At 48.0% G+C, this 27,752-nt stretch overlaps 1 protein-coding gene across 11 annotated transcripts in view; it reads right to left on the bottom strand.

The window, feature by feature from the left end:
• DISC1 (DISC1 scaffold protein) overlaps nt 1–27,752 on the bottom strand; it is a 371,035-nt gene that overhangs the window by 310,704 nt on the left and 32,579 nt on the right. For 4 of the 11 annotated variants that reach the window (XR_004278944.1, XM_032313947.1, XM_032313948.1 and 1 more), the window contains exons 1-2: nt 6,293–7,302; nt 5,236–6,256 (exon numbers count right to left, since the gene is read on the bottom strand). Coding sequence is in view for 10 of the 11 variants with exons in the window: in XM_032313947.1 (XP_032169838.1) it covers nt 5,236–6,256; nt 6,293–6,342 (1,071 nt within the window). In the remaining variant the exon portion in view is untranslated. Of the gene's footprint in view, nt 1–5,235; nt 6,257–6,292; nt 7,303–27,752 lie in introns of those variants that run through there. The other 7 variants (XM_032313941.1, XM_032313943.1, XM_032313940.1 and 4 more) reach the window with 5 other exon arrangements.

Here is a 27,752-nt window from a genome sequence, read left to right as displayed (position 1 = left end):
TTCTAATACAATCTCTAAAGCCAGGCACAAGTAGTGCACAAATACTTTCTGAAAGAATGAATGTTTATATTAGCCCCTTTATCCTTGAGGTTGCTCCATATTACAGGTGCAAACTGTACCAGGAACCTAGCTATACATATGAGGGACGGAAGAAAGTCTGTATGGGTGGGTCATTGCTATTACCATCATCACACTGGAGCTTACTAGAGCTGAAGCAGAAGAACTACAGGAAAGAAGGCCACAGAAAACTTCATGCAGAGCAACAGCCACCCCACCTTCTCCCCCTCATCCAATGATCCCTCTAGGTCACTGAAGTGATACCCCAGATGTTTGAATGTCTATCTGTGCTGGAAGCAGAGCCACTGATGGTCATGACCTATCCAGTGACACAACCGTGTGAGGCAGGCAATTTCTCTCCTTCTCCTGCAGGTTCCACAAGCCGAAGTGGGGCTCACTTACAAGATTCTCCCCGCTTCCCTCCTCTGCATACCCAGTTAGCATTTCCTTCCATCACGACTGTCTCAATCCCATGCAGTCCCCGGCAATGTCCCTGGGTGGCTATTTCTAAAGAGCATAAAATATCCTTTCCGCTGATTCTCATTCATGGCAGTTGTGTTCTAGAAAGTCACTGGAAATGCTCAGTTAGCAAACACTAAACCATTGCTTCCAGGGGAAACAAGCGTTTCCTATTTCTCATTCAGAGATGGGTATGTGATTCTGGGATTCTTTCCCACCAATAAAATTTATGGTGTTTCTTCCTAATCTCTCATTCCTATTGAAACAAAATCTGCCTTCCTATAAATCCTATGCCCCGGACAGAGTCCCTCCCAACTCTCCTACATCACTGAATAAAGCTGATTCTTCTTCTACACAACAGACATTCGAATCATTGAAAATAGCATCGTGTTTTCTGCTGTCCCGGTGTTAGTTTACCATAAACAAAGATACTTAAACTATAGATAAATGGTGTCCAGATCCTATTACTTGAGACAGGATATGAGTTTAATTTGAACCCCAGGGAGAAGGGCGAATTTGGTGATTTTGGCCCAAATTCACTTATTCTGAGCTCGTTCTCTGGTGATAATAATGACCAACATTCCAGGCACTTGCTCAGTGCCAGACCCCGTCTGAAGCTCCCGGCAAGTGCTGAGACATTTCATCCTCATGAGACTCTAATGAGACTCTAATGAGGTGGGTACCATGGTTTATCTCCATCTTCTAACAACAGCGTCTTGACGCACAAAATGATTAAGCAAATCACCTAAGGTCACTCAGCCAGGAGAGGAAAATGCCAGGCTAGCACCCGGGCAGTCCCACAAACCTGCCAGACTGCAGGAAATCGTGGGATCATAGGCACACGCACACACACCCCAGCACACACGCACACACACAGGCAGCAGAGCTGACCGCTTCCAGAATGCCCAGGGTGAACCGGCGGCCACTTCACCCTTCTTCCGCAAGGAGCACCGCTCTCTGATGGGCTCTGACCAATCAGTTCTTTAAAAAGCTGCATCTGGGTGATAAAGGTGAAAGGAAGAGATATCTAAGGTTGGTTATATTTCTTAAAACTAAAGATCCGGAAACCCAAAAGGTAAGGCAGGGTGGCTTTCTCCAGCCAGAGCCCCTGGAATGCTGAACTTCAGGCCCTGTGATGACCTGGTGGCTGGGGGGGCTGGCAAGGGGAGCCCGAGGCGTGACTGGACCCCAAGAGACGCAACTGGTTGGGGGTTCACAGACTCCAGTTTGTTAAACAACGAGATTCTCAGGAGGCTGTGAGTTCCCTGCAGGTAGGAGGAGGTAGAAGGCAACCCAAGGAACAGAACCATGGGGACTGCAGACAGATCACTGCCAAGGTAGTTCCTATTTGGCTGTTTGGGAGGGAGAGCCGCTGGTCATTAGAACGGTGTTCTACTTTTGCTTCACATGCGTCAAAACTTGAATTTTTGACATGGAGAAATACAGATCTGTGGTCAAGACTTTTTTAAAAGAGATCTTGGAAATGAAGTGCTGAATACTGGTATTTACAGTTGGAAAAGGATGACACTACACTCTACTTAGTGCCTGGGACCCTGCAAATCATAATAAGAAATATGTATTTGGTCTTTGTTCATTTCTGACACAGTGAGCCTAAAACCCTAGAAATTTCCTGTGAAGAGGGCAAGAAAGGGGTCTTTTGTTATGTTAATAAGGTGAGTCTTGGAAGACACCTAAGGATGAGGGCTGGTTGCCAGGGGAACCGACCACGTGATTAGAGGACAAGAAACTTACAACCCCATCCCCCGACCTCCAGGGAGGATACAGGGGCTGGAGGTTGAATCAATCCCAAATGGCCAATGATTTAATCAGCCTTGCCTATGTAATAAAACCTCCATAAAAACCCAAAGGACCAGGTTGGTACACCTCTTGCCCCATGCATCTCTTCCATTGGCTGTTCCTCAGTTATATCCTTTTGTAATAAACGTGTAATCTGTTAAGCAAAATGTTTCTCTGAGTTCTGTGAGTCATTGTAACAAATTAATGGAACCCAAGGAGAAGGTTTCTGTTGGCACCTCTGATCTAGAGCCAGTGGGTCAGAAGCACAGAGGATGGCCAGGACCTGCAGGCAGGCAGTCTTGGGGGGCTGAGTCCCTCCACTGTGGGAGTTGATCTATCTCTGGAGAGATGGGGTCAAAACTGCCTTGAGTTACGGGACAGACAGCCAGCACTGGAGAAATTGCTGGTGCAGACAAACACCTCTCTGAGGTTAGGATTAGTGACGAGAACCCCTTCGCGCTTTGCCTATCTGTGTCTCTGACTCTCTTCTTTTGCCTTAGCCCACCAGTCCAAGAAAGCTGTCAAGTAGAGATCTGGGGTCCCTCTTCATAAGATGCATCATTGCACTAAAAACAAAAATGATCAAGCAACAGCAGAGGGCCAGGATGGATGCGAGACATCAGGCATCCAAAAACATCTAAGAGATGTGACCTCTTGTTATAGAGCTCATGGTCAAGTACAGAACTTGGGCCCACAAACAAATGATTATTGCATGTGACGAATGCTACCATGGGCCGTGTCCAGAGCGCTACGAGAGCAACATGGAAGGAGGAATTCATCTGGACCAGAGGGGGCAGGAGATGTCTAACAAGGAAGTGGCTTCAGACCCATACCAGAGGGATTACAGGAGCTTGGCATGTGGAAACGTGTAGGAAGGTGGTTCTAGGCAGAGGGAGAACTGTAAGCAAAGGCCCAAGGCACAGCTTTCCCTGGCGTCTGCAGGAACAGGAAGCAGCACCAGATGGCTGAGCCAGCAAGAGTAAGACACTAGGGCAGGCTGGAGCGGGTTGGGAAAATCTCAATTATCAGGATAAGGAACTTGGATACCATCCCGAGAAGAGCAAAAGGTTTCAAGCCGAGGAGTAACACCATCCCACTGGCGTTCTGAAAGACAACTCTGCTGGCCATTCAGGGGACGAACTGGAGAAGAGAGACACTGAGGAAGGTAAATAAGTGGAGAATCTCTTACAAAACCCAGGTTAAAAACAACCAGTGTTTGAACCAGGGCAGAGGCCGTGGCCATGAGAGGCAGGTTAGCTGCTGGACTAGGAGGGCCGACCAGATGTTGGGAGTGAGGATGGGGGAGGTGTTGAAGACACCTGCACTTTCTCTAAAGAACTAAATGGATGCTATTAATTAAAATCAACAAATGGCTATGAAGACCAGGGTCCTTTAGAACAGGTTTGGTCGGGGGTCGCCTGGGTGGCTCAGTCGTTAAGGGTCTGCCTTCGGCTCAGGTCATGATCCCAGGGTCCCAGGATCGAGCCCCACATTGGGCTCCCTGCTTGGCGGGAAGCCTGTTTCTCCCTCCCCCCTCCCCTGCTTGTGTTCCCTCTCTCACTGTGTCTCTTTCTCTGTCAAATAAATAAAATCTTAAAAAAAAAAAAAAAAAGAACAGGTTTAGTGGGGAAGACAATGACATCAGGTTTCTGTGCATCACCTGGGAACGGACAGCTACAAGGAGATCGTGAGAGAGAAATCACAGAGCTGGGCTGAGGTCCCCAAGGGCTGGAACAGGGTGAACAGGGCCAGGGCCAGGAGCATGAGACCACGTGTAAAGAACAGAAAATAAATGAGCCCAACTGCTGGGAAGGAACATGATCTTCACATTTTCAGGTACTTCCGCCAAATGCCTGATGAGTGGGTGTTCTACTTCCTTATGCACATGTACAACTGTATGCGCACAAACACACACATGCACGCTTATACACGTACACACACATCACATGCACACACCCCAGAAGGAAAACACAGCCTTTCCGTAGGATGAGCCAAACCGCCCAATGGGGTCAGCCACGGACCACCTCCGCCTGGGTTTCTCTGGGAACTTTTTGCGGGTAGAACAACACTGCCTACTCATAGTTATACCCATCTCTCAGGTAACTGGGTGGACAGCACCCTCACGACGCCGGGTTTACATGTATGCTTACATCCTAGCTTCTCACTGCAGCCGCAGAACAATCCCAAGCAGGGCTTCCATCTAAGTAAGAAAACTGAGGGGCTCCTGGGTGGTTCAGGGGCCTTCGGCTCAGGTCATGATCTCAGGGTCCTTGGATTGAGCCCCGCGTCGGGCTCTCTACTCAGCGGGGAGCCTGCTTCCTCCCCTCTCCCTGCCTGCCTCTCTGCTGACTTGTGCTCTCTGTCTATCAACTAAATAAATAAAATCTTTAAAAAATAATAATAATAATAAGTAAGGAAACTGAGAGCCCAAGAAATGGAACGACCAGGAACAAAGTCTCCTGGCTGTGTCAGGCAGTGCCCCCTGAGCGGGATGACAGACAAGGGGTAAATGCAAATGAAACTCAGCATCACCCCAATGGGGGCATCACCAACTTCACACCCCTCAACCACACACCAGCCAGCGCCAGCTCCCCTGCCCCCCAGTTTCCTGTTGCAGAGCAGAGCTGGGCAGAGCTAACCACACGTCACTTAGGGCAGGAAACGCAGAGGAGCCTGCGGCTGGAGGGAGAGCAAATCTGAGCATCGAAGTGACAGAGAAGAGGAGAACGGGGACAGATCTGCATTCACCCTGCGCGAGAAGAAACAGAGGCGCAGGGACATGTTTCTGCTGCAGCTACAAAAGGAGCTGCTTCAGCTTCCAGGAGGAAGTCGGTGGCCCTCCCCGAACTCGTTTCCTGCCCTCTGCCCGAAGCGGATCTGAACCCGTGATAATCATGGGCCCCGGAGGCTGGGGACACCGACCTCCAGCCGCCTCTGGTCGCTCAGCAGGCAGTCCAGCAGCACGGGCTCGCACCTCCGGACCAGCGTCTCCCAGCGCTGAGCGTCCCCCAAGCTGCTGCCGTCAGACCCAGAGGGGCCCGGGGAGAAGCAGGAGGTGGTGTCCCCGTCCAACAAAGTCGGGGTCTCCCTCTCCAGCCTGTGGCTGCCCCCTGCGGTCTGGGCAGGGTCTGCCAGGCGCTGAGTAGTCTTGAGATAGAAGTGGGGAGAGAGAAGTCGAGGGTGTTCGTGGGGCCTGTCCAGGCTGGCAGCCTTGGCTTCCGTGTCCTTGGGGCTCTGACAAGGGGCCTCGGCCTCTCTGGAGGGCGGGCAGCCTTCCGCTTCTCCACGCTCCCCCGCAGAGCCAAGCGAGAGCCGTATGAAGCTAAAGCTTGAGGTAAAGGTGTCCTGAGAGCTGCCCGGGGCTGAGGGGACCCTGGGGTCACTCCCGAGGCCGCAGCTGTCACCATTCACCTCCTCTGGGAACAGACGGCCTTTTGTCCAGGTGTCTTTTGTTCTTTCACCGCCACCAGCATCCCAGCCAGCGCCGGGGGCCTCAGAACTGTCCATGGACGGGAGCTCGCCCTGCCACCCTGCGTCCCCAGGGCCACACGACCTGGCCGGCCTGGCAGGCAGTGTGGTGCCAACTTGGAACTGAATCCCGAAGAGCCCTGAGGGTCTTCTCGCAGGCGTCCTTGCCAGGCCCCCGTATCCCACAGGGGTCCGAGCCGAGGCTGCTGTGCTCCTAGGAACAGGGCTCCCCACCGAGGGGCCTCGCCACTGGCCTCCAGGATCAAGGCCACCCCGTCCGGCCCTGGACTCAGACTGGTGGGACTCCTCACCGCACGCCCCTCCCTGGGCCCGGAGCGCAGTGGCCGCTGCTGGGTAGAGGAACCCAATCCGGGGCCCCGCTGTGCTTCTCATGTAGCCCGGCCTCCGCGCCAGCCGCCGCCGCCGCAAGGACGCCGCAGGTGGTAAGCAATCCCGGCCGCCTAGGAGGAAGAGAACACAGCACCGTAAGCGCGTCGCTCAGCAGCTCCGAGGAACTGCATCTGGAGAGCATCCTGGACTAGAGGCCACCACTCCGAGCATCTGTCAGAGACAGAGGCCAGCTCAGGCGTCATGGGGCCAACCCAGCATGGAGATCCGGACGGTCCTGCCCCAGTGTTGGCCTCGAACGCGTGGCAGCAGCTCAGCGTCTCTGCTCCTCTGCTCAGCACAGCAGCCACGGGGCTGAGTTACGCCAACACGTCCCAGGCCCGTCGGAGACACGGCCTCAGTGACCCCTTCGGCACCCTCTGGCATCTCGCCGGTGGGGCTCCTGGGCACATCAGCATGCATCTCCCAGACTGGGCCTGGAGAGCGAGTGACTGGAAGGCAAAGGCCCGCATCCTCACCCGAACGAGAGCCAATCACTCATTCCAGCGACTTACTGGACAATATGCAAGTTTCCATTATCCGAGCTATCCATGTCCCCCGCTCACGTCCAGAGCCTGGAGGGCCGGCTGGAGCACAGCTTACATCCGTCAACTCCTCTCACACAGCAGCCCACAGCAGGCCCTGTCTGATGTGCTCTACAAACCAGGGGCTGTGTCCCCCGCCCAGCTACGCAACAGGAATACAAACAACAAAAAATGCCGATAGCCCTCAGGCAGGCTTGTACAGCAGCTGAGAGCAGGGTCTGGCACCTCACGGCCAGGTTCAAGCCCTGGCTGCCCCATGGCTGACTGTGACCTTCCAGATGTTACCTGACCTCTCTGTGCCTCAATGTGCTGATCGGGAAAATGGAGACATGACCAGTACCTCTCACCCAGGGTGGTTGTGTACATTGAACCAAATGAGTCGTGGTGCATAGACAGCCTAGAACAGTGCCTGGCACTCATGATCTGTGTGCCGAAGGTGTGAGTTCTTATTTCTTTGTGTCACAGCACATCGTTACTAAGAATATGTGCATAACCTACGCTCATTTCACGTGCTCACTGCCAAAATCATGGGAATCGCCCAGACCAGGAATTGTAAGTTTCCTTCTACAGTTAAGAAAACTGAGGCTCAGGGAAAATGACATTCCAGAAGCCCCTGCCAGTACTGAGTGACCAAGTCTCCTGACTCTCCTGGCCCACACGGCGCTCTCACAGCTGCACTCTGCCACACCACGAATCAGATGAAATGCAAAGCGTGCAAGGAAGATCAGGCAGCACTGAACGTGGCCACAGGTACGCTACAGCCTCTGGTGAGGAGTGGAACAAAGCTTCATGCCAGGGCCACACATCCCGCTGTGTCCCCAGAACATGAAGGGGCCCAGGATCTTTGTCACGGTAAGTGGAAAGCACCTCGTGTTTGGGGGCCTCCTGTGTTATGATCATGGCACACAGCAGTCTTCAGAATGGGTGTCCATGGTAATCCTGGGGAATGAGCAGTGACCCATGAGCCACCCGTTCCCAGAATTTGAGCATCTAAGGACAAAAGAGCCCAAGATAGGTTCACACAGTGGCCTTCTCTTGCCAGCCAGGCGTGCCGACTGCCCGGTGCCGGGAAAGGGTTAATACCACCCATGTACATAGAATTCCAGAAGCTGGCAGTGGAGGGAGGAGTGAAAGTAAGGGCTATCAGGGGTGGGAGAGGAAGTCAGGGTAAAGAAAGGGAGGGAGGTATATAATATACAACCCTAGGCGCTTGCTACCATTTCCACTTCACAAATAATGAAACTAAAGCCCAGAAGGTTTCAGTTTGCCCAAAACTCCCAGATGGTAGCTTACCGAAGCCTGTTTTGGTAAGCTCATAGCTCATCCAAGCTCATTTCAGGACAATAAACCACCATAATACCCTCCTGTGCCCCTAAGTGGCTTGATAAATGATGTATGAATGGATGCATGGATGGGTGAGGGACGGATGGATGAACCAAGGCCTATCGATTCCAAAACACATGCTCTTCCCGTACCCTTTGCCTCCAAGTGTATCCCTGAGGATGATAACTTGAAATGACAGGAAGTCAGAAGATTGATTTGTCTTATTTCTTAATGACACAGGCCATGCAAATCAGTAGAAAAGGACAGGATTAAAAATGTACAGAAGAAATTAACTAATTAGTTAATAGTCCAAATTGGACCACACATCTAGATGGTTACTATCAAAAAAAAAAAAAAAAAAAAAACCAGCAGTGATTGAGGAGTGCACTTGTGATGAGCACTGGGCTGGAAGTGTTGTATGAAAGTTTGTACACCAGGAACTGATATTACATTATATGTGAACTAACTGCAACTTATTTTTTTAAAATTTTATTTATTTGACAGACAGAGATCACAAGTAGGCAGAGAGGCAGGCAGAGAGAGGCAGGAGGCAGACTCCCTGCTGAGAAGAGAGCCCAATGCAGGGCTCGATCCTAGGACCCTTAGAACATGACCTGAGGAGAAGGCAGAGGCTTAACCCACTGAGCCACCCAGATGCCCCACTAGCTGGAATTTAAATAAAAACTTTAAAAAAAATTAAGACATTGAAATCAAATTTTTTAAACAGAAAATAACAAGTGTGGATTAGAATGCAGAAAAATTGAAACTAGTGTCATTTCCTGATGGGTATTCAGAGTAGCTGAAGAGAGTATAGTAGTTCCTCAAAAAGTTAAAAATAGAATTATTACACGGTCTGATAATTCCACTTCTTATTGTATACCCAGAAGTACTGAAAGCAGAAAAAATATCTCTTTGAGATAATTGTGCACCCGTGCACAATCACAGCAGTGTGATTCACAACAGTCACGGTACAAGCAACCCACGTGTTGGTCAGTGGGTGAATGGATAAACAAAATGTGGTAAAGTCATACAACGGAACATTATTCAGCCTTAAAAAGAAAAGAAATTCTAACACAGGCCACAATGTGGATGAACCCTGAGGACATCATGCTAAATGAAACAAGCCAGTCAGAAAAGGGCAAATATTGTATTTATAAACATGTATACATTTATATAAGGTATCTAGAAGAGGCAAATGCATAGAGCCAGAAAGTAGACTGGTGATGGGCAGGGATGGGGTAGTTGATGTTTAATGTGGACAAAGTTTCAGTTTCAGAAGCTGAAAAAGTGCTGGAAATGGATGGGGGTAATAGTTGTATAATAATGTGGATATACTTAATGACATTGAACTGTATCCTTAAAAATGGTTAAGAGGGTAAATTTTATGTTATATGTACTTATACTGTAAGGACCTATTTAGCCAGAGCGACTCCATCTTGGTTAAAAGCCATTGTGTTGTTTGTGCAGTAAAACTTAAACTGACTCTGCGCCCCCGCCCAGAGAAACTTACTTAGAAGCAAGTCTGAGAAACCAGTAAAATATGGTCGGTCAGTTCCTAATAACAGAGCCCAGAATACAAGGATGAGTCAGGCCAGGTGGAGACATCCAATCAGTAAAAAGTACAGATACTGTCTCCCTAACCACCGAAGAATGTAAACCCCGCCTTTTGGGCGCCAAACTTGAGCACCAGTTCTGACCAGAGATAGGCTAGTTCAAACAGCTACTATAGGGTAAATTGTAATTCAAGTGGCCACCTGCGTGTGGCCTAACATGACTATGCAATGTTACAATCTCATTGGCCACCTATGTGTGGCCAGGCTTTTGCTCTATAAAAGTTAGTCTGTGAGACTGGGAGGGGTCGCTCTCTTTGGAGGCAGCCCTGACCGGTCAGTTAGTCGATTCTTGAGCCTGTAAGCTGGGGGTGGTCGCTCTCTTCAGAAACGGCTCTGGTTGGTCAGTCTGACTTCTAATGCTAAGCAAAGAATAGAGCTTTGCATAACTTTCACCTTGTCTCAGTCTCATCCCCCTGGCCGATCGGTCTAACTTCTAATACTTATCAGAAAATAAAGCTTTAAATAACTTTCATTTTGTCTCAGTCTCGTTTTGTTTAATAACGGACCTAACAATCCCAATGAAGATTTTTTTTTAAATCTTGAAAAAGGTCAAATTGGGTCACCATGTTATGTGATCTGAAGGACTCTGCCCTACCCTTTCCCTCAGGGGTTTCACTATCTGAGGGTGTCTCTGACATCAAGGTCCCAACCACAAAGAGAACCCATGTTCCTACTGGGTAAGATGTCCTTGGGCCACGGTGCTGCTGAGCAACAAGTCAAGAAGACCAGACGTGAGAAAAATGTTCACCAAATGTGGGGATGAGAAAGGTCGGCTGTGTGGACGGCCCAGCTCCTGCACCCACCAGACCCCTCACATGTCCCATCCCCTGGCGTGGGCCTTCCTAGAAGGTGGCCCAAGGGGCAGAGGCAATCACACACTATTAATCCTAACCCTCAGGAGAGGGAAGAACTGACAGCTGGATCTGGATGGCACTTCTGGAATGAGCTAGAAGGAATAGAAGAATCCCATATTGGGCAGATGGCAGCTCAGAAATCTCTAGAAAGACCCCCAGGTCCCTATACCCCAAATCCCCTTTTATCAATTTTTTTAAATTTTTTATTTTTTAAGGAAACTTACAATAACCCTTCTGACCAGAAATCAATTATCACTATCTCTCCTGCCTGAAATCCTACCTCTTAGATTGGTCCAAATCCCAACCTGCCGTCACGCCCTGCAGTTAAGGGTTATGATGCATTCCGACCTCAGAGGGCAAATTTCCTTCCTGACTGACGCCTACCCTCAGGGTTGAGTGGTCAGGAAGTACATGGCGAGTTTTAGAGATTTGAGAGCTGACCGGGAAACCAGCTGTGCCTTCTGCTCCTTATAAAACTCAGAGATGGTTTCATTCTGCCCATCTGGCCCTGGAGAGGCTGAGGAGGCAGGCGCGCCTCACGCAGCCTCCTCCATCCCCTACAGCCTCCGGCTCCGGAACAGACTCTAGGGAGAGGAGAGCAGACCTCCCGGTCCGGGTTATGTAGGATCCCCACCTCCACCGCCATCCAGCCCAGTGAGCTCCGGGACGGCAAGGGGAGTGAAAGACAAGAGCTTAGAATAGACCCAAATGACAAAAGACCTCTACACGCAGTCCAGATAAGGTGCCCAGAAACACGTGCTCATCTAACTTATAGAGAAAATTAAGGGAAACCCATGTTAACCAGCAAATATCCTGTCTGCCTGCCTCCAACCTTCTTCTTCCAGACAAATCCTTCCCATCCTTTGGCTTCCAACGCCCTTCCCCATCGGCTGCCTTGTCCTGACGGTGCAGGTCCCAAGTCTCTAAGAATGATCCACACCACTCCTGACCCCCTACTTACTACCACCCTGCACTGCTAGCTATTGTCTTCCGTGTATGTAAATTGTTCCCCACTTACGCTATACGTGAGCTTCCGGACACCCTCATCATTTTCCAAAAATCCTAGTATACAGGGAAAGCATTCCAATACACGTTGGCCAGTAATATTTATTTTTAAATAGGAAATCTAAAATATGCAATTTTTAAAAACATGATATACATGAATCTACTTGTAAGAACTTAAAACCAAGACACAAAGGTCAAATCTACATGAAATGCCCATGTGGGCTGGGGGAAGTCACCTGGCCACAAGGTTCCTTCCTCAGTGATTCATTTGGGGAATGACTCATGTGGGGAGAGCATGTCTGTCTCCCTCAGGGCCGCTGCTGAGAACACACAGAATAGTCAGGAAAGAACAAGCACGGAAGACTTTGCAGAGCACGACTTGGATATCAATGTATAGAGAAAGCATAAATGAATGTATTCTTCTCATGGAAGGAATTTTAATCCTATTTGTCATGGTCGGAGCAAAAGTCTTTTCTAAAACATTCAGGTTAACCAAAGATCCTGAATCGTAAGAAAACCGCACATCCCCGTGGATTAACTTGTTTTCAAAGAATCAGGATCCAGTCGAATTGGTAGGGAGCATAAACGCTGAACCGAGCACGAGGTCCTCATTCTCTGACAGTTCAGAGAGCACCTGAGGTTCAGAAGTGGCTCAGGTCATGGTCGTAGCATGGAGCAAGCATGGCGAGTTCTCGTGAGGAATAAATCAACATTTATTGTGTTTCCCTTTAATGCACCATCTGTTTTAATAAAACGACTCCTTACGGAACGCTAGCTGCTCCGTGGGATGCGGACACGAGCGAGACACCGTCCCTTCCCCCAGGGGCTCGGGATCTGGGAGGGGACACACGGCGCACACACAAACACCGTCAGAGGGCAGAACGGGCTACTTTAATCACAGAGGAGGACAATTCGATTTGAAATTAAGTGAATGGGGTGTTCCAGTTGGCTCTATTGGTTTACCTCACAGTTCTTTGCAAAGCACAGACTTCATGAGCCCCAGAATACTCCCGAATTTAGGTCACCCCAAAAACGCACCTCTTGGGATTGAAGGGAAGAAGGGTGACAAGGCAGGCCTGTTCTGTGGGACCCGGGACGTCTCTAACAAGCAGGTCTGCGCTGTGATCGGAGGCCTCCTTCTTCCCATCTCGCTGGCCGCTCCCCTGCCTTGTCCTGCTCCCCCCTTTATCTTGCACGGGCATCCCCATCAGCCTCTTGCCTGTGTCACTCCGCGTCTGCCCCTCAGAGAACCCCAACTGTGTCCTAGAAAGAGTCCAGCCAGCAAGCACAGGTGGCCTGCCCGCTAGGGGGTTGCCGTCATTGGGGGAGCAGAGAGAGGACGGAAGCACACACGCAGGGAGTCCCGCCTGGGCGGTGAAGGACAGGCGCGTGGGGCCGGGCCGCACAGGGCAGGGCACCTGGCTTTGTCTGGCGGGGTCTGGCTGAGCTGCACAGCCGAGCGAGAGTTCGAGAGGCTCCAGGGGAGACTGCAGGACGGAGACTTAGAGGAGGGAAGGAGGCCAGCTGGGGGAGCGGGCTGGAGGACACCGCTGATGGGCCGGGCCAGGATGGAGCCGGACGCCGCAGGGCGTATGGGCCGCACCAAGCCTGGATCTTTGCCCTGAGCCGGACGCACGAGGCCCTTGAAGGACAGGAAGTAGAGGCGGGGCGTGAGCGGATGGGCACGTTTTAAGAGCTCACTCCGCGGAGAACAGACCCCACGGGAGTGAGAGAGGACGCCAGGACAGCAGTTAGAAGGCACCCAACAGAGGCAAAAATGAGGGAAGTGCGCCTGCCGCAGGCACAGTCAGCCTGGTCCTTTCCCGGGTGAGGTCACGGGGCCAGGAGGCGTCCCATCGCTCGGGCCATCTGTGTGTATCCTCTGCTGCACACCTCACGTTGACTCTGGGTCTCTTATGTGACAAAGGGCAAGCAGCAGCTCTCCGTAGCACTCTGGACAGCCTCCCACCTCCACCGCCCTCCCGCAGGCAGTATTTACACACACAAAGATCTGGGGCCAGAAGAGTGATATTCTCAATGAGTCTCTCGGCCAAGCAGTCACCACAGGCTTGCGGATGTGTCATCTTCACAAACGGACACTCTCTGTCCCTCTGAGAGGAAGATCGTTCTCCTAGACGTGACTGCTCACCATGGGCCTTGGTGACCAGAGCCACTTCCTCCCGATCTGGTATTTCCATAATCTTCAAAGCCACACGCCCCGCGGGTGTAGATGCCCACAGGTCTGCAGAGCATGGCCTTCTCGGCCAACCACCGGCAGTCCCGTGAGAGCAATCTCTGTGGTTTTCTATCAGACTCCCGGTCACCCAAATGCAGACCTCTGACTCCTGGGCCGCAGACCTCACTTCCTCAAACAGCTTCTCATTGAAAGGACGCTGAACGGGGGCTTCACTGGCTAGTGTCGGCCCCGAGTCAGGGAAACAGGAAACACTGTTCTGCCTGGAACACACGTGACATGTATGGGCTAAAGGTACGTAGAAAAGAGAAAAAATAAATAAATAAATAGCGCAAGCTGGTCCGGGGAGGAGATGCTGTTGGTGAAGGAGGTCGAGGGTACCGGTCATCACTCAAGTGGGTGGCAGGTACACGGCGCTGATAGTGTCTGCAACCTGTGTGTCGGACGAAGTTTATAACTGGGAGATAGTCTGTAAGGAGTTTTCAGAGGCACAGGCCCTGCCCTTAAGGAGCTCACAGTGGTGGGAAAGGGAGACGCACCCGGAGCCGATCCCGCAGCTGGACCCAGAGGTAGAGGCTACAAAGCCACAACGGAGGGGAGGTCCCTGCCCGTGGAGGACGAGCAAGTACACAGCAATGGAAGTGATAGCTCCAAGAGGGTCAAACATCCGTGGCCCAGGCCGGCTGGGCCCCTGCGGATCATGCAGCAGACGTGGGTCATGAGGAAGCCCAGGACGCTGGCGGGGAGTGGAGGGACGGCACATGGGGTGCAGGGACAGGCAGAGGCAGGGCCCTGCATAGAGAGAAGACAGCTGGAAACACAGCTGGCAGGCGGAGATCCTGAAGAGCCCAGGATGCCTCCGGTGGCAGAGAACTCTGGAAGAGGAGGAGGCCGGGGAAAAGAAGTGACAGGAAATGACCCGAGTAATCACGTGTGCTTCCCAGAGGTGTCGCCTGTGGGATATCGGCCTCGGGACATGCAGCCCAAAGCATCCAGTGTCATTCGTGGGGTGCGGACCCTTGTCACCTGCTGTCCTCCGCGTTCACATTCCAACGGCAGCGCTGAGTGGGTCCCAATCATGGCTGCCCGGCAGTCACCGGGGTCTCTTTTCAAAATGAGGAACTCGCCATGCTGGGTGGTGGGACTCGGCACTCGCAAGGTGATCCCAGGGGGAAGCCAGGGTTGGGAACGTCTGCTCCAGGTTAGAGTCCTGCTGAAGCTCCTGCTGTGCTCGGAATCTGAGCACATCACACGCAACGCTCATAACCTTGCTGAGGCTGCTGCTTTGCAGAATCTTCTCTTTCCCCTAAACTTCTTTGTTTCTTGAAATGTGGCTTTTCATGGAGAACCTCTAGGCATGGACAAAATGTGGCCTGTATCTACAATGTGTCCCCATACATCTGTTCTGAATCTTCTAGCCTGCATAAAGTTTCCGCTTTTAGTCAGACAGTGGGAGTCTTGGGCCCCACAGCACCACCCCCTGGCGAGTGGGGGGCCGGGGGCAGCCAGGAGACAGGCTGCTGCTGGGCACGGTCTCACTGCCCTAACGTGCACAGAGAGGAACGGGGGCCAAACCGCCGGCCAGCATTCAGCACCCTTGGGAGTTTAAGAGTCAAAACCCGTGCGTGGAACATGTAACTGGATCCTAGAACAAAGAAAAACTATTGGTGGGAAACCTGGTGAAATCCAGGTAAGATCTCTAGTTCAGTTCATTGTGCCAATGTTCATTTCTGAGCTGTCGTAACTGTGCCACGATTCCAGAAGCTGTTTGCGGGAGGGGAAGCGGTGGCAGGGTGGGTGGGGGAAGGAACGCTGCCGCATCTTTGTCGCTTTCTATGAATCTGGAGGTATTCCAAAATAAAAGGCTTATTGAAAAAAACAGGTACACAGGAACACCTGGGTGACTCAGTCAGTTAAGCATCTGACTCTTGGTTTCAGCTCAGGTCATGACCTCGGGGTCGTGGGATCAAGCCCTGTGTCGGGCTCCACACTCAGCACAGAGTCTGCTTGGGATTCTCTCCCTCTCCCTCTGCCCCTACCCCTGCTCTCTTGCTCACTCACATCTCTCTCAGTTAAGAAAAAAAATCTTAAAACAAAAGCACGCGCCTGTGTGCTCACACGATTTGTAGACGTGTACTTTGTACTAGAGAAGGGTGTGGACCTGGAGACGGATTGCCTGAACCTGACACTCGGCTCTTCCTCTCCGTAGTGAACGCCGCTGAGCTCCCTGTGTCTCTGCTTGCCTTGTCTGTTACAGGGGACTCGGGTTCATAGCAGTGCTGGAAAGACAGGTCAGAGTATGAATTTCACTGCCCTATACCGTGCCTGGCACAGAGTAACTACTCAAAAACAATCTTATTCTCAATTCAGGGATAAAGACAAGGATATCACCCTGAAGCAAAGACACCTGCACACGGGCACCCGGAGGCAGAGTTCAAGGCAAAGCGTAACCAAAGCAGCCTCGGGTCTGACTCTCAGCCTTTTCCTGTGCTAATAAGACTCCTGGAGGCCAGTAGGAATCTATTCTCTCTCTGACCCTCTCTCTCTCTGACCTCTCTCTCTGACTCTCTCAGTCTCCCTCTCTGACCCTCTGTCCCTCTCTCTCTGTTTCTCTCTCTGTTTCTCTATGACTCTCTCTGACTCTCTGACTCTCTCCCTCTCTGCCACTCTGCCTGTCTCTCTCTCTCTGACTCTCTCTCTGCCTTTCTCTAACTCTATCACTAACTGTCTCTCTCTCTCTGCCTCTTTGTCTGTCTCTCCCTCTCTGTGTCTCTCTCCTGCACCAATCTCTCTCTCTCTCTCTCTCACACACACACACACACACATGCACACATACACCCCCCATCCATCACAGCATCACAGAGACAACCTATACTCTCTTGTCTACCCAGCCCTTCCCATCTCTCTAATCCAGTTTTCTGTGTTTTCTTTCCTTTCTAGGTCTGGATCAACCTCCTGCTCAAGCGGGTCATTGAGGAATTCAGCAGAAAGAGATTCACAGACCACGTGGACGTGTTTGCTCTGAAATCACTGGACAGCCTCTCTCCGTGGTGCTATTAATTCTCATAAACGATTGTCTTTTTCTTTTCATGTAAAGTGCTACTCAAAACTCTGATCGCCATCTGAACCCCCCTCAGAGTGCTGCTAGCTACAGATGGGTGTCTCTAATGAATTTTTTAACTGCTGCCCTAATAAAATATGGATGAACCAGAAGGAGCCCTCTCTCTAGCTGTTATTTCCAAATAACCAAACAACTTAAGTTCCTGCTCTTATTGCAGCAGCAAAGAGTCGTAAGCTCTCATGTCCACCCTAACAAAAGACAGCTTTTTTCATGCCAGTCCATCTGCAAAGTTCACAGTTACCTTTTTTAATGCCATATTTTATGCATGGGCTTATTTTCATGGCTTTCTAAATGCCCCACTTTATGTGCCAAATGTGAGATGTGTTTATTAAAAAATGATCCCAAATTGTCAGCACTTCACACAGAAGTAGTACCCTCGAGACGGCAGCATCTTTCAAGAAAGTCCCTGCTTTGCACTAAATTTTTATAATACTCAGAATTTAAGCCCACATCAAAGGTTTGTGCCACTTTAAATACCTGACCTTAAAAATGATACAGTGAGAGCATCGCAAATGTACTGCTCCATGGCCCTATTAGAAAACAAGAGGAATTCAGTACATCCCCCCACCCCGCACTCTAGTATGGAAACCTGGTGCACTGGTCCAAGGGAATAAGAAAGAAATCAGCATCATACGCCTCCTGTGTGAGAAAGATCGGGACCCCGTGACACCATACGCACATGGACAGGCGGTCAGGGGACCCATACCTCGGCTGGATGTGAGATGGAAGGGGACATCCTCTAATAGACCATGACGGTCTTCCGTCTATACTCGAGGACCCCTCATTTGTACAGCTCCTCGAGTCTCACCGTCTATTGAGGTATAACATATGAATCCCAGTTTTAAGAGGCCATGACTCTATCTAGAAAGCTCGAGTCTCTGACCGATTCAAACCCAGCTGGCATCTGGAGTTGATGACATGAGGCAGGGGTGAAGCGGAGGTAAACTTCGGACTGACCAGCACAGGCTTTGTCTCAACGGTAATCCTTTCCTGAAGATTACCTCAGGGAATACTTAGGGTATTTAAGAGAACAAACTTTTTTCAAGGATCCATTTACATTCATACAGTGAAAATTAATTATAAGGAATTCCTGTCTCTTCTTGCTTTCATAGTGCCTCCTCACTGTGGAATGATCTCAAACAAAGAGATACATTTCACTGTTAAGAATAAGCCCCCGCAGAAGCTTTGATGTGGGAATGTCTGAAGGGGCTTTGGTTACAGCAATATGTTTCCTCACGATGGAAAGCAACTCATCGCCCTCACTAAACTCCTTTTGAAAGCTTTTGTTCCCAAAGTGGCATGTTTTATGATTTTTAAATTATTAAAATGAGATGCTAGTGTCTCCAGCAGCCACTACTCTGGGACAGACATCACACCCACACTCAGATAGGGGCCATCTGCCAGAGGAGGCCAAGAGCAGGAGGGCTCAGCCTCTCCCCTGGGACTGGAATTCAGAATACGGGGAGGACACACTCGAAGGTGTGTCACAGCCGGGCTCTGGGCCAGAAACCACACGCGAGAGAAATTGCTCATGCCCTCAGAGGCCCTGCTTACAGAGAGGTGGGTGTGCATCCGCGAGGGACGGATGCCCAAGGGCGCACACCTGCCATGGTAAGCTCCGAGCGCCTCACTCTGTGAGGTCAAGTCCCTCGCGAGACCTGGGGTCCACAATCAACTATCCCCCAGAAAAGAAGCGACTGCCATATATCCCAGGGTGATATTTGTGACGTCCCCAAGAGCGTTGTGTAGTTGAACTGGGTTTCAACGTCCCTCTGGCCCTCTTGGACTTGCCCAAGGGTACCTACCCTGAGCCTCAGCATTCTCATCTGAAAATATTCCTCATCCCTTCCTTGTAAGGAACGAGCCAATTGTCCACACCACCTTCTCTCGGTGTTGCCACAATCTCACCGCTGCTGGCATCAACCACGCAGACGGAGGGCTGCATACTGGTTCTCACCTCCCTCCCAGGCCAAGCAGGGCAGAAATGACACCTTCTTCCTCTTTGCCCTGCTGTTCCTGGCTCCATCCCGACCAGCCCCCTCTGGCAGTGCTCCTTCTTCAGACAAGACCAGTACAGTGTTTTCTAATCAGTTTTCCCATTTACAGTCTCACTCCAGGGCTGCCTGGAAATCACACCAAATCCACCCGGGAGCAGAGGACATATACCGACAAGCCCCGAGTTACCGCCAGAGATGACTCATTTCGTCTATTACGTATGAAGTTCAACAGCTTAATATTCCGAGAGGGGGTCCGGCGGCTCAAAGGAAAGCGGGATCTTGATTCTGTCATCTCCCGTCTGGGTGATGCTGAGCAAGCGGCTTAGCCCGCTGTGTCTCAGTGTACTCATGTGTTAAATGGGCATAATCCCCACACCTTGAAGGAATGTTCTGGGGATACAATAAAGTCACTAACCTGTATTTGCAAAAGCCCATCGTAGCTTGTGGCAAGTGGCAATCCAAGCTCAGTAAATTTTAGTTTCTTTCTCCAAGTTCTTCTGGGCATCTGAAGTCATTGCTGAATCCTGATAACATCTTGGGATTTCCCTAGACAGTCTTTAAAAGGGGGGGAGAGCTATCAATTTTCTCCCTTGCCCTCCTTTATATACATGTGGGGGTTTTTTTTTGCGGGGGGGAGGATGGAATTTGTTAATTGGTTCTGGTAATGTTCTTCAACAGTCTGCTTGAGAGCTAGTGTTGTTTGGGGTATTTTTTTTTCTTACCTTTCTAAGAGGGTAGAAGACAGAGAAAATAAATGGGTGAGCATAAAGGCATAAAAGTTCATGGGGAAAATAAGTCCAAACTATCAAAAAAAAAATACCAGACAATCTTTAAGCAATTTCTGACAAATAAAAGAAACTTATTAAAATTTTAGCAGATCTATATTTTTCCCTAAAGCTACAGAAATCTTCTGCATGTACATTCCTTGACCAAATGGTACTTTGAACATTTCCTCAGTTTCCTTTAGGGAACAGTTAAGGGGAAAAGTGACATTTCACATACTCTAAATACTCAAAATCAGGAGGTTTTTCCCCTCTCTCTGTTTACCTTTCCAGTCTCTGGAAACAACAACATCCAAAGAACTATTTCTTTTTTTAATAAAAGGTTTTTAATAGCTAACACAAACTAGATACGTCTGGGTTTTTTTTTTTTTCCCTAGAATGGGCTTTAAAACTTGAGTTAGCTCTCGCTAAGGGAATAGAACTTCCTTTGTACGCAGCCTATTTTGAAATAAATGAGGCAATCCTGAGTAATAAATTGGCTTTAATTCACTTATGCTGGAGGGAGGTGAAAACGAGACTGGGAAATTGCCGTGGTGGTCTCTGAGGGACCCAGGATGATAGAGATATGTCAGCAAACGAAACATACAACTAACCTCCCAGGTTCTAAAATGGGAACTAGGTCCTTCCTGCAAACTGTGGTCCAGTAATTGCAAACCAACGAGCATGACACAGACACCTGAGAAGTTTCTGAAGATTAATAACAGGACATTTTGTGGGTTCTTAGAGATGAAAAGGGCCTTCGTGGGTTTATGCAAAATGGATCATGTCAAACTAACTGTATTTCATTTAACCAGGAAATGAGAAAGAAGAAAAATAATAGCATTTACTGAGAACTCTACTATATGTCAGGCCTTGTAAGCCGCAGGGAGGGTTCGAGACGTAATTATCTGGACTTTACCCAGAGGATCTGGGAAGGCCTCTGCCACCTGCCCTGTGTCCAAGCAGAGGCTGAAGGCAGGTCTGGCAGGATAGGCAGATGGATTCACCGCTGGTGAATGACGATTCCAAGCCAAAAGGTTCTGGAGCCTGAATGGAAGACTGGCCAGAAGGAGGGTCACAGGCAGGGCTCTTTCCTGTCCCCTTGGCTGACAGTAGCAGCTAGACCTAAAAATGTCCCCGAAAGGATGACTCATATTCATACACAACTGTTACAATTGATGAGAAAGGAGAAGTCATTCAACTAAACAATTAGAGAAAAGGGGAGGGAGCTATGATACACAACTAGCAGGGAAGGGGTTCTAGCTCATTGGGAATGATGTCACAAGAGGGCAAGGGACCAGAGAAGGGTCCTTAAGATGGAAAACAGAATGAAGACCAAGTAAATGCTCAACCAGTGGCCTCGGAAAGAGGCAGCCGATAGCACGCACAGACCTCTCTGCTGGTCTCCTTCATGGCAGCCTCATTAGGGAGGCAGGCGATGGCACACAGCCACCTTGAGAGACCCACTAGCCGGGGAAATTTTGAGAGTAAGTGTGTGTGTGAAGGAATGATTTATAAAGAGTGTATATGTCTGATTATAAAAGGAACTATTTTATTGGGGTCAAAAATCAACCTACAACTGTTTTCCCATGAAATCCTCCTCTTGTCTAGTTCCCTGCCTTTGAGAATGAGCGTGAACAACCACAGAAGCACCAGAGCAAACCTACAGTAGGAGTGTGCGAGCATGGGGGGAAGAGGCACAGGGAGGACCTCGGGGCCCGGCGATCATCCAAGGGGAAACAGATGTGTCATTTTGCAAGATACATTAAGACGGTGCCACGCTTTATGGTCAGGAGTAGCCAATAAGCAGGATGTGCAGAGATGCATGTTATTCCACAGAACCTCTCCCACCCCCGAACTGTATGCAGAGCCTCCAGGTTCTCAGCTTTTCATTATCAATATCTTTTAAGATTATTTATTTATTTGACAGAGAAAGATCACAAGTAGGCAGAGAGGCAAGCAGAGAGATGGGGGAAACAGGCTCCCTGCTGAGCAGAAAGCCCGATGCGGGGCTTGATCCCAGGACCCTGAGATCATGACCTGAGCCAAAGGCAGCGGCTTTACCCACTGAGCCACCCAGGAGCCCTATCAATATCTTTTAGAGAGATTGTTTTCACCTGCTTACGGTCGGAACTCTCTGATCAGCTTTATTTTAAATCCACTGATCCAGAAATTGTCTGTGAGCATTTTTTCAATTATACAGTGAATCTTGACAGAGAGCCAGACAGCATTAAAATGAGGGGGTGAGTTTGGATGGGGGTAGGGGCAGGGTGAAAATAAAAGGGCATCAGGGACACCATATAAATCCTCACCCTCTAGAAGGTGAGTTTCAAGGTCAGTTTTGGAATGTTTGAGGTCATCAGGCATTGTCATTATACTGGCTATAAATTCATGTAACTATGTTCTTAAGTAGAACTAAATACACATGGCCACAAAAGTTCAAAGCTCTTTTTTTTTATAACTGCCTATGGTGCTTAGCATAGTACTAGACACTCTATGTACCCAACAGGGGCTCTAATATGCCACAAAAAGCTGTCTGATGTCATTCCAGACCACCAATCTAATTCTGCATTCCAGGGTCAGACCCAGCCTAATGAGGGAACATAAAGAAAGTCAGTAGCTTCTCTGCACTGCGGTTTTTCTGTACGTTTAAATGAGATAGGACATGAGAAAACACGTAAGTGCTACAGAAATGAAAAATCTTATTAAGGCTGATAGCCCAGTCTTATCCCAGTAGTTTATGGATCCAATATTGTTTCTGTAACAGCCCGGTTACTGCCCACGATATTCAGTCCACACTACCTTCCCCCCACATTATAAGGCTTTATGATAAATCTAACAGATGCGATCTAGAAAGCAACTCAGAAAGCAAAGATTTGAAAATAAACATCAAAACCTAGCTTGACGATTTTGACACAATTGATGTTTATTTACTCATCCAAAATTCACCGAGCATCTACTAAGTGCCAGGCACGATCTAAGCTCTTAACACATGTTTTATGTCATTGAATCCTCACCACAACCTATTAAGGTAAGGGTTATCATTACCCTGTTTCTATCATAAGATTGTTGAGGCTTATGGAAGAGAAGTTAATTTGTCCAAAGTCACACAGTTGCCTGATGCTGGAGCCAAGACTAGAGCCCAGGACAACTAGCCTTCCTCTCAGCCTCAACCCTTTCCTAAAGGCAATAGATACTGACTCTTCTGTATGAGAGTCTGGGATAAGTTGAGATCTCTGAGAGCTTGGGACTTAATTCCTAAGGAATTAAGGAGTCTATATGACCTGTTTTCACATTTGTTGAGTTTCAGATATAATTCCCCCGAAGGGTAACTGTTCCAAGGTGTTTACTGATTATCTATAAAATATTCCAGAAAAAGTACTAGGAACTCTAAGAGGAACACAGCACAGCAAGAATGTCCAAACTTAACTACCTTATGAAGCTCTTTATGAAAAAGCTTTCCAAACTAAAAATGTACTGAAGCCAATCTGGTCTCAAGCAGAGGCTCATTATGAAAGATCTTCCCCAGTGAATGGCACCAGATTTAATCTGACAGCCACACAACATGGATCCATTACATGAAAGGGAAGGAAACCTCTGGAGAAAGTGACCACATCAAGCTGGAGTTAGAAATCGCCCCCCCAAAAAAAGGTCTGGGGTTAGTCGTTCTTACCATCAGGCAACAGCACACCAGAGATAAGCTGGAGTAGGAATAAAGCACTAAAGCTGTGAGTCATTTAATTTGTTATAATTAGAACAGATTCAAGTTCGCACTTAATGCTATGTTACTCTCATTCAGTTATCTTTCCTCAACAGAAAAGGAGGGGACAGAATTAAAGCTGGCAAGCCAAGAACACGTGGCTGACCCCTGGGTGGTTCTGGGAGAACCCTGTGTTCACTAGCACCCTCACTGAAGCCATGAGTGAGGAGAAAGTGAGGAGAAAGTTCAGGAGTTTCTGTTTCAGACTAGCTGGGTTTGAGAGTGGTCTTGGGATCATATGCATCAAAAGCACCCAAGAGGTCTATGAAAACGCAGATTTCTGAGCCTTTTCCCAGCCCTCCCAAACCAGAATCCCAAGCACAGGAATTAGAGGAACATACGCTTTTGACAAGTGCCCAAGCACTGAATATGCTCACACAATAACCCCAAGGCAGGCAAAGTGGGTAAGGAAGGTAGCTCCAAGTACTTCCCAGACTGCAAGGGAAGCTGTCTGAAAGGTAGAATGTTCCAAGGGCATGTGGACAGATGAACAGAAGGGAGAGTTCCAGGGAAGATGGCAGAGTAGGAAGACCCTGAATGCCCCCGTCCCATGGATACTAGGTAACACTCACGTCATGCAAATAACCGAGAACATGACCTAAAGCCTGGCAGAACAAACCGCACAACTAGACGTAGAGAAGAGGCCACACTGGAGAGGTTGGAAGGGCAGAACAGAGTGGGAAGCTGAACACCACAGCTCTGGCCTCCAAAGGGAGGGAGCCATTGGTGTGGAAAGGGGTGAGATACTGACTCTCACACCAGAAAGCCTGTACTAAGAGAAATCCCCATAGTATCTGGCTTTGAAAATCTGAAAGGCCAAACTTCATGAGTTCTTTTTTTTTTTTTTGAAGACTTATTATTTTATTGGTTTCTGTTATCTAACATTAAATAAATTGACGTCTGTCACCTAAACAGTAAATCCTGGACATCTGTCTCGGTCAATTCAAATAGATCTGTACAACTTTGTGTGGTGGCTTTCACTCTCCCAACACAGTCAAGTCTTCATGACATAAGACCCCTGACCAATGCCTATGCACACTTTCAATTTTAATAGCTTCTGTCAAATTACATTAAAAAGAGTAGTAATACTGCAATGCGTGCAACTCTTTAACCACACTCTCGATAGCATGAATTTCTCACTGGAAGAGGAATGCTTTAAAAATAATGTGATTGCTTCATTGCAAAAGGATAGGAGCTCATTGGTAAAAATCTCTAGATTCCCAGTAGCCAAAGGTGGTCAGATCAGCACCTGTTTTGATATTTCTTTAGGGCCATTGACAAATGTACCAATACTCTTGAGTGGTATCACATTAAAATAGCTATTTTTTTTAACCTGCTTTTAAAACTCAGCGCTGTGTTGTGAACCTCTTTCTGGGTCAACAAATGGCGATTTGCACCATCGATGTACTGGTGCAACGGGGGTACATGTATTCTTCCTTCCCTCACTTTCTGTGTACATGCGTTATTTCCCAACCTCACTTTCTGTGACACATTTGTTCATACATATCCCCATTTCCAGCTCCTGGAGGTACTCTGTTTTAGGTTTCTTTTTTCACAGATTAAAAATAATTACATTTGAAAATATCTAAAACTATTTCCTTTTCTTTGAAGATGTGAACTACTGTTAAAGCAAGAATTTGGATCTTTGAATTATTCATTTTTTTAAAAAACATTTTGTTTATTTGAAAAAGAGCAAGCAAGCAAGAGCAGGAGGGACAGAGGGAGAGGGAGGGAGAAAGCCAAAGAGATTCTGTGCTGAGCATGGAGCCCCATGTGGGGCCTGATTTCAGGACTCTGAGATCAGATCTGAGCAGAAACCAAGAATCAGACACTTAACTGACTGTGCCATTCATGCACTCTTTAATTATTCATTTATTAAATGGAGCTTCTGTTGTGCTTTATTGATTTCCCTTAGTTTTTAGGTTTGCAACATGTCTTATGTTCATTTTTTTTAATTTGGAAGGTATAGCCTTTTTTTGGTAACAGTCAAGAAAACAAAGAGGCAACCCACAGAATGGGAAAAGATATTTGCAAATGACAGTACAAAGGGCTGATATCCAAGATTTATAAAGAACTCCTCAAACTCAACAGCCAAAAAACAGATAATCATGTCAAAAAACAGGCAGAAGACATGGACAGACACTTCTCCAAAGAAGATATACAAATGGCTAAGAGACTATGAAAAAATGTTCATCATCACTAGCCATCAGGGAGATTGAAATCAAAACCACATTGAGATACCATGTTATACTAGTTAGAATGGCTAAAATTAACAGAACAGGAAACAACAAGTGTTGGAGAGGATGTGGAGAAAGGGGAACCCTCTTAGACTGTTGGTGGGAATGCAAGTTGGTGAAGCCACTTTGGAAAACAGTGTGGAGATTCCTCAAAAAATTAAAAACAGAGCTACCCTATGACCCTGCCATTGCACTACTGGGTATTTACCCCCCAAAGATACAGATGTAGTAAAAAGAAGGGCCATCTGTACCCCAATGTTCATAGCACCAGTGTCCACAATTACCAAACTGTGGAAAGAGCTGAGATGCCCTTCAACAGACAAATGGATAAAGAAGACGTGGTCCATATATATAATGGAATATTATACAGCCATCAGAAAGGATGAATACCCAACTTTTGTATCAACATGGATGGGACTGGAAGAGATTATGCTTAGTGAAATAAGTCAAGCAGAGAAAGTCAATTATCATATGGTTTCACTTACTTGTGGAGCATAAGGAATAGTATGGAGGACATTAGGAGATGGGGAGAAGTGAGTTGGGGGAAATCGGAGGGAGAGACAATCCATGAGAGAATGGATTCTGAGAAACAAACTGACGGTTTTGGAGGGGAGGGGGTTGGGGGTCAGGTGAGCCTGGTGGTGGGTATTAAGGAGGGCACGTATTGCATGGAGCACTGGGTGTGGTGCATAAACAATGAATCTTGGAACATGAAAAAAATAAAATTAAATTAAGATGTTAAAAAAAGAATTCTACTAAAAATTTTAAAGGTAGATTTAAGGTTATTACTTACTATTATAAAGGTAGAACCAAATTTCATGAGTTCTTAAAACCAGCTCTAAAAATCAGCATCTCTAGGAGAGCCTGGAGGATGACAGGAATCTAAGCCCCCACCCTTAAAGAAAAAGTACAACAAACCGCCCGTGAAGATACAGCTTAGAAGCAGCAGTTCGAAAAATGCCTGGGGCATACAGGAGAGAGAGTTAGTTACTAGTCTTAGAATTCCTTGAGGAACTTCTCCAGGAACAAAGGAGGTGGCAGGTTAATTTCCCTCTCCTGCCTCAGTCACGGGCCTGTCTCAGTCTTGGCACTGCACAAACCTCAGAACCCTGCACAAACCTTGCCAACACTGAACCTTCCAACCTCCTGCAGAGGATGCACACATCTTGTTAAAGCTGAAGCTCCCCATCCATGCACACTTTGCAGAGCAAGCTCAGCTACCCCTGGTGTCCACAGCAGCTGCACATCCCCTCTGGAAGATGACCACTGCCATCTTGTTAAAATTGCATGTCCCACCCACTACTTTCAAGGGCAAGACACGTAGCTGACTTTCCTAACACACAGAAGCAGACACAGTTAGGTAAAATGAGGAGACAGAGGAATATGTCCCAGTGAAAGAATAGAGGAAAAAATTATAGCAAAAGACCTAAGCAAAACAATAATATGCCTGATAGAGAAGTTAAAGTAATAATCATAAATCTTAAAGATATCCACTGGGCTTGAGACATTTAAAAAAAATCAGAGATAAAGAACACAATAATTGAAATTTAAAATACACTTGATGGAATAAATAGACGATTAGAAGAAGCAGAGGAACAAATTAATGACCTAGAAGACAGAGTAATGGGTAGCAATCAAGCCGAGCAAGTGGGAAAAGAAAATTATATAAAATGAGACTAGATTTAGGGAACTCATTGATCCATCATGCATAGTACATTCACATTATAGGGATCCCAGAAGAAGAGAGAGAAATGGAGACATGAAAATTTACTTGAAGAAATAATACCTGAAAAATTCCCTAATCTGGGGAAGGAAACAAATAACCAGATCCAGGAGGCACAGAGATCCTCCAACAAAGTCAACCTAAGGAGATCCACACCACGATACATAGCAATTAACATGCCAAATAGCAGTGATAAAGACAAAAATTTTAAATCAGGAAGAGAAAAGAAGACAGCTACATACAAGGGAAACCCCCTAAGGCTATGAGCTGGTTTTTCACCAGAAATTTTGCAGGATAGAAGGGAGCAGTGTGATATGTTCAAAGTACTGAAAGTGACAAATCTGTAGCCAAGAATATTCTATCCAGCAAGGCTACTACTCAGAATAAAAAAGGAGATAAAGAGTTTCTCAGACAAACAAAAACTAAAGGAGTCCATGACCACCAAGCCAAC

This window comes from Mustela erminea, chromosome 14 (assembly GCF_009829155.1).
Source record: "Mustela erminea isolate mMusErm1 chromosome 14, mMusErm1.Pri, whole genome shotgun sequence".
NCBI classification, from domain to species: Eukaryota; Metazoa; Chordata; class Mammalia; order Carnivora; family Mustelidae; genus Mustela; species Mustela erminea.
The sequence above is the reverse complement of the archived record's forward strand: the minus strand, read 5'-3'. Positions and strand labels throughout refer to the sequence as shown.